The sequence below is a fragment of the Egretta garzetta genome, unplaced genomic scaffold (genome assembly GCF_000687185.1).
Source record: "Egretta garzetta isolate BGI_Z169 unplaced genomic scaffold, ASM68718v1 scaffold141, whole genome shotgun sequence".
Lineage (NCBI taxonomy): Eukaryota > Metazoa > Chordata > Aves > Pelecaniformes > Ardeidae > Egretta > Egretta garzetta.
This window is the reverse complement of record NW_009258664.1, coordinates 349,722-356,853: the sequence shown is the minus strand read 5'-3', so window position 1 is coordinate 356,853 and position 7,132 is coordinate 349,722. Positions and strand designations below refer to the sequence as shown.

The 7,132-nt window shown below is 59.4% G+C and overlaps 1 protein-coding gene across 4 annotated transcripts in view; it reads right to left on the bottom strand.

Moving 5' to 3' along the window:
• Nucleotides 1-5,848: 5,848 nt before the first annotated feature.
• The window catches only part of ENSA (endosulfine alpha), a 6,920-nt gene continuing 5,636 nt past the window's right edge, over nucleotides 5,849-7,132 (bottom strand). For all 4 annotated transcript variants that reach the window (XM_009648450.2, XM_035903927.1, XM_035903926.1 and 1 more), the window contains exon 3: nucleotides 5,849-6,101. In XM_009648450.2, the coding sequence (XP_009646745.1) occupies nucleotides 5,931-6,101 (171 nt within the window). In that variant the 3' untranslated portion in view covers nucleotides 5,849-5,930. The remainder of the gene's footprint in view (nucleotides 6,102-7,132) is intronic.

Here is a 7,132-nt window from a genome sequence, read left to right as displayed (position 1 = left end):
CAGCCCCTGACAGCCCCAAGGGGAAGGAATTGTTCCCCATGGCCAACCTCACCCTGCCCTGGCACAACTTGAGGCCGGTGCCCCTCGTCCCATCGCCCCTTCCCTGGGAGCAGAGCCCGACCCCCCCGGCTCCCCCCTCCTCTCAGGCAGTTGTAGGCAGCGATGAGGGCTCCCCTCAGCCTCCTTCCTTTTTCCTCCCCTGCCTCGGCCCCTGTTTTCTGCCTGGTCTTTGCAATGCAAAGCACCCCCCGGCAAGGCCACGGGGCCCCCAGCGCGGGTGGGGAGCCAGGCTGCCCATGCTGGTGCGTGGGGTGCCCTGGTGAGACCCCGTCTGGGGGAGCAGCATCCAGCCCTGGAGTCCAGCACAGGAAAGACAGGGACCTGTGGAAGCAGCTCCAGAGGCGGCCACAAAGATGATCCGAGGGCTGGAGCACCTCCTGTGAGGGACAGGCTGAGAGGCTGGGGTTGTTCACCCTGGAGAAGGCTCCAGGGAGTCCTTACTGTGGCCTCTCAACACTTAAAGGGGGCCGATGAGGACAGACAGATGAGGCAGGGCCTGGGATAGGGGTAATGGTTTTAAACTAAAAGGGGAGATTCAGACTAAATCCAAGGAAGAAATTTGTTCCGCCAAGGGCAGTGAGGCACTGGCCCAGGTTGCCCAGAGAGGTGGTGGATGCCCCATCCCTGGAGACGTTCCAGGTCAGATTGGATGGGGCTCGGAGCAGCCTGATCCAGCAGAAGATGCCTCTGCTCATGGCAGGGGGTTGGACTGGATGAGCGTCGAAGGTCCCTTCCAACCCAACCCGAACCCTTCTGTGACTCTACATCGCTTCCCACCCGCTCAGCATTTTACCTGGATGTGTCTCCCAGGAGCCCCTTCGCTGGACCCCTTGCCGGGGCTGCGCTCTGCCCCATCCGCGCCGCTCGGAAAGGCTGGGCTGGTGGCAGAGGCACAGGGCCAAGGTGGCTGCCGCCCCGCAGGGGGATTTCTGCCTATGGAGCCAAGCACTGGTGCAGCCCAACCTGCTCCAGCCTTGGGGCCCTTCTGTGCCTAACCAGAGCCAAAATACTGGAAATGGGGGGTTTGGGCCCCAGAAATCACCCCCCAGTGTGATCCTGCCTCTCCGAAGGCAGGAAAGGGTTTCCCTGCAGGCCCCCATGGCAGAGAGGTGGCCAGGCTGGCACCGCCAGGGATGTGGCTGGGGACTCTCGGTGCCCCCGCCATGCCCAAAGTCCACCCAAACGCCCCGCAGCAACAGCAGAGCCCCAGCCCCACCCGGGAAGGTGACGCCAGCCCCAAGTCACCCAGCCAAGGTGCCGCAGCGTCACCAAGACGAGAGGTGACGAGAATGTGATGCTGGGCCAGGGGCCACAGCACGGCAGGGTTTCTTGTTTCCCTGGTGGGCTCCCTGCTGGACCCCAAACAGCCCTGCGAAAGGGACCTGGGAAACCCCTGACAGCAGGGCCTCAGGGGCAGGCAATCCTTGGGATTTGGGGGGGGCGTGGGAGGGGTGTGGAGGAACCCCAGATGTGGGGATAAAATACCAGATGTGGGGAGAGGATGCCAGCACAGCTCAGATGGGTCTTTCTGCTCCAGGGAGGCAATGAGGACATGGGGAGCTGCCACCATGAAGAAGCCCCTCTCTGGTCAGCAAACTCAAGCCAGGGTCACTGTCCTGAGCACCACCATGGACTGGCACGAACAGGAAAGGAGGAAACTGCAGCAAGTGCAGGGCACAGTCCTGTCCCGAGTGCCCCAAAATCCTCTTGCCCTGGATCTTGCAAGAAACAGGGAGGTAAATCCACACCGGGTGCCCCTTTGCCCCCTCGCCAGCTCCTTTCCCAGCTGCCACCCCCACAAACCAGAGCGAGAGCACAACTGGGTCGCACTGGGGTCCAGCAAAACAAAACCCAGCCCCCTCAAAATCCTTCCCGTGGCCCCAAGGAATGCGTCCTCATCAGGAAGCAAATTCTTGGCACTGGGAGCAATAACAGAGGCGAGCTCGACTTGCTCTGGCAGCTTGGGGCAGCGCCCGGCACATATTTCCCCGTCAGTTCCAAGCTTTAAAGCACAAACAAACACCGGCACATACTTGGCACCAGGCTGGAACATTGCGTCCTTGTGCAAACGCCCAGCCCTGGCCCCTGCTGTGGGGTGGTCTTGAGGGGCTGTGAAATGGCCAATTGGGGGTGGAAGGTGCAGCGAGGAGGCTTCAGTTGGCCCCAGGGAGGGTCAGTGGGTTTGGCTGAACAGTGGCCCACCCTGGTGACGCCATCGGCTGGGCTGCTCAACTTTGGAAAGGAAAGGTGTGACGTCAAGGCTGAAAACCTTGTCGTTAAAAGCCTCTGGGACGGCTGCCAGCAGGGACAGAGGGAACTGCAGCGGGGTGGTGGGGGAAGCCATTGCTGTGGGGCAGCCCTGACCCCTGGGGAGGGCACCAGGAGCCTGTCCCAGGGTGTGGATGGGGGGCACGGATTTGTTTTGAAGGCAGGAGGATAAAAACCACCTCCCCCTGTGCTGTGAGCCAAGGTGGCTGCTGGTCCCGCTTGGCCCCCCGCCCCTGTGGCTGCATGGACCCCAGGCCTCCCAGCCCAGCCCAGCCCAGGCACAGCCGCTGCACCCCACAGCCCCATCGCAGGGCTATGGTGCCCATACACCCCACACCCCCATCATGGGGCGATGGTGCCCGTACCCCCCACTCCCACCCAACAGACACCACCTTGCCCCAGGCACACCCCAGAGCGCTATGGATCCCCCATGGCCACACTGCTGGGGGACAGCCCCAGGGAGAATCCGTGTCCCAGCACATAGCCCCCACAGCCCCATAGCTGGGGTTCAGCCCCACACACACCCCATGGGCCCCATCACCAGGGACAGCCCTAAGAACATCCCACAGCCCCACTACCAGGGTTTGGCCCCCTGCACAGCCTGTAGCCCCATTGCTGGGGGACAGCCCCACGCAAACCCAGCAACCCCATTGCTGGGGGTCAGCTCTCCCTACACCCTACAGCTGGGGATGAACCCCACCTGCAGCCCGTGGCTCCACTGCTGGGGTACAGCCTACCCCCACCCCCCCACTCCATAGCCCCCGCACAGCTCACAGAGAAGGGTACCACACTGCTCACATGTCCGGGGGGTGGTGGAGGTGTTGCACAGCATTGGCTGAAACCAGCCCCGAAGGAGGAAGGACGGACACGGACCTTGAGCAATTTTGCTGAGGCCTACTGGGGTCTCACCTCATGCCCTCTCCCACCCGGTGCCCATCCTGGGGGTGCAGGAGCGGGGCAGCCCCCGCTGCTCCACGGAACTCCACGTGGGCTCGGCGAGCCCAAGTCCTCCCTCTGCGCCCCATGCCATCCCGTGGCTGCACTTTGACGGCCTTGCTGGAGCCACACAAGCCCCTCAGACCTGCTGATCATGGGTGCTACACGTGTCTTTCCCCCTGCTGGCTCAGCCCAGCGACTCTGGGGGCATCAAGCCTCCCACCGCTACCAGCCTCATTCTCGTGGCAATATTTTATGAGGAGCAGAGGATGAGAATGCGAACGCCTCTGAGATCCAGGGCGGTTCCCACTGCACCCCTTCCCACCAGACAAGGGCAGTGGGGCAGATGGCATCAGCACCCCCTCCCTGCCTGCCCGGCTCTGGGGGTGGAATGGAAATAACCGCACTCCGCAGCTGCTAGCCTTGTATGGAATCGTTCTTGCTGGTTTCTCATCCTGTGGTGTCACAATCGCTTCCTCCTCCTGCGCAAGCATGCCTGGCATTTCCAGAAAGCCGGAGAAAGCTGTGGTTCAAGAGCCGTCCCCCTCCCTCTGCCCCCCCCTCAGCACAGGGGCAGTCCCCAAGCTGCAACGCCCCTCTGCAGTCTTCACTGTACTTCCTGTTGTGTTTTTTTTTTTTTTAAAAGCAAGCATAGCACTCTAGGAGAGAGGAGATGAACATGTACAAAATTATATAATTTTTATATATATGATTCGTATCTATTTACAACATGGCTGGGACAGCAGAACATCCAAGGAGGTTGCACAGCCACTGCCAGCGTCACCCTGGCCAGGCCAAACAGGGTCTGGAAAAGTGACGGAGACAGCAGCACGGGCCTGTGGTTACAAGGGGGCAGCCCCCAATTCTGCTATGCTCCTTGCCTGCTCCACAAAGAGAAATCTGTCCCCTGTGGCCACGGGGCTGGCAACAGAGCCCCTTGCTCAGAGTGCCCTGACAAGCGGAGCCACGACCGGCTTGCTCCAAACCACCTGAAGGTAGACACAAGCATTCGAGCACACCCTTGGCAAACACCCTCCTGGGAAGCAACACCACGCTCCTCACTCCGGCCAGCAGCAAGAAAGTGTGATGAGTGAAACGGGTTCTCAGGAAAGCCCAAGGCAGCCAGCCAAGAGCAGACGTAAGAGAAGCTGTGCCCTGCCTTGGTTTCTCCTGACCTGATGGGAACCCCTACACAAAACAAAATTCTGCTCGACTTCCTTTTGCCCACTTGCCTTCAAAACCAGGCCTAAAGCGGGCAGGTTCAGCGCTGCCCTGGCACAGGCACACCGAGACCTTCTGCTGCGCAGGACGGGAGGCTGCTTCCTCCCGATCGTGTGAGGAGCGGACAGCACATGCACCGAGCATGCACGTTGTTCTGCAGGCTGCAGTCATCACAACAGCCCTTTGGGTTTTTTGGGCTTGAGTTTCTTTTCAGGCCTGGAACAAAGAAAAGGCAGAAAGAGGGGGGGGGGGGGTGGGGGGAAGAAATCCAAGCTTGGGGTGCCTGATGCTGTCAACACAGGTTTGCCTTTATGCTCCTCTCTTCCTAATCTCCACGCTCTCTCTCTGGTGCTTTTCTCCCTTCCAGGGTGGTTATTCCCAGTCCTGCCTCTCTCCCTCCAGAGATCAGCTCCAACAGCTCACATCTGTCTCACCGGCTGCTGCAGGCCCCCGTTCTGCAAGCGCCAAAGCCTGGGCACCGGGCAGGGCTCTGCCTGCCTGCTTGGCCACACTCTCCTGTCCCCCAAGCACCCGCTGCTGGCAAGATTCAGCTCACCACCCTTTGCTGCCCACCTGGCAGCCAGGAGAGGAGCCACCTCCCACCCCTGCCAAGGCCAGAACTCATTGGCCAGAACTGACCGGGGAGAAAGAAACCGTCCTCAAATCCTCCAGGGCAGCTGCGAGCCTCATGCTGCCCCTCTCCATCCCAGCCACGCTCGGATGCAGCTGTGGTGGGGCTCTACCCCCAAAACAGCAAATGCCTCATCGCAGCTCCAAGCCATGAGGACCATTCCAAACACTGCCCGGCCCCTCTCCTGCAGCCGTGGGACGCATCACCCTCTCCTGTGAGCTCAGCTGCTCTGTGCAGGCAGGGGAGAGATCCCAGGCAGCTCAGCCCAGCAACACACCCACGTCATTTTTTGCAGATCAGCTAATTTCTTCACTTAGAAGCTCTAACACACACACCTAACTAAACTTCCAGATCACGTATCACACCTTTTGCCCAGCCGGTTCTTCCTCTGCAGACACCCAACACCTGAAAAGCATTCACACGCCACACAGCTCCGAGCTCTCCCCTCCTACCCGGTGCCAAGCGAACAGCAAGTGACTCCTCTGAGCACTTTCCTGCTTCTCCCAGGGCTGCTCGACTCTCCCAGCGAGGAGGCAGCGCTTCAGTGGCTCTGCAAGTGAGGATTGTTTCAAACAGCATGAAAATTAAGGCAGCAAACCGACTCACTAAAAGGAACAGTCTAATCAATCTGCCTGCACGTCCCGGGCTACTGACACCTCTCACTCACCTCCTCAGTTTCGGTGTGCGTTTGCTGTAAATACTTAAATAACTATGTGGATTCTGGTGCTCCCGTCCCTATGGTACAGTGAAGTTCAATCCATTTAGCCAAAAGAAAAAAACAAAATAGGAAAAAAACCCAGCCTGTGAGCGCAGGCTACCCTGCCAGCTTGCTGGTTACAAGCGAGGATTTTCTCTGCGGGAGGTCCTGCGGCGTGGGGATGTGGTCTCCTGTCACCAGGTTCTTGTCTGGCCCCGCACTTGGCAACTGCTTGTTCTTCATCTTTGCCTTGGCCATGTTGTAGTCACCAGAATCAAAGTATTTTTGCTGGAAGAAGAGGAGGAGTTTGGGTTACTTTGATTTGCAGGAGCGTGGGGACATAGCGGAGATACAGACACCTGGACACATACGATCCTTTAAGGAGCTGCTGGGGTTGCTCAAAACCGGGTCACCGAAACATCACCCAAGGGGAAAATGCAAGCAGGGGAGCCTGGCCCGATGTAAAAGGCCTTTAGCACGCACCCACAAACCCCAGAGTGACTCAAACGTCCCCCAGCTGGAAGCAGCTTTGTAACACGGCAGCCGCCTGTCTCACTCGAGACACCAGGGTGCGTTTTCTCCCTCTGACCCTGCCCCTGGGTGTCTGTGCCCTTGAACTTTCACTGCTCAGTATGGCGCTTGCTAGGTAAAGACTCTGCCCCTGCACCGCACTCAGCACAACAGGGATTCAATCCCGGCCCAGGGACCCCCTCGAACATCCGAACATAGGCTCAGCCACAGCTCGGCTACAGCGGGATGTTTGTCGATAGTTTATTCTGGTTTGGTGAGCCAGTGTGACAGAGGCAGGATTTGCTCCCCAGGGAGCACAGCCTGGCCAGCGCCAAGGCCTTCGCCAGACCGTCCAGGCTCCCAACAGCCAAAATGCTGCAGGGAAATGCCTGCAAAAACGTGGCCGGAGGACATCTCCCTGCTGCACAGCACCACTGACCTGGGGTTCAAAGTGCATTTCACTCCCTTATTACATACGTCACCACAGGACTGTGCTCCTTCACAGCGCTGCTTCACCCCCCGCAGCAGCATAGGAAGGGCTGAACACCAAAGCAGAGCTTGTGTTGGTGCTAGACAGGGCTTGGCTGGGCACAAGGAGCTCTGAAGAGCCCAGTTCTGCCCCGATGCGCCATCAGGCCCCAATGAGCCCAATCCCGACCAAAAAAGCCCTTCCGCACTTCAGCACCAAGCCATTGAACAATCCTCCTTCCTGTGCTTGCTTTAGGAGCTGGTACCTAAGCCAACAGCCCCAGCGATCAGATCAACAGCGAGAGTGAGCATGCACGGCGGCTGCTCAGGCAGAGGGGGCA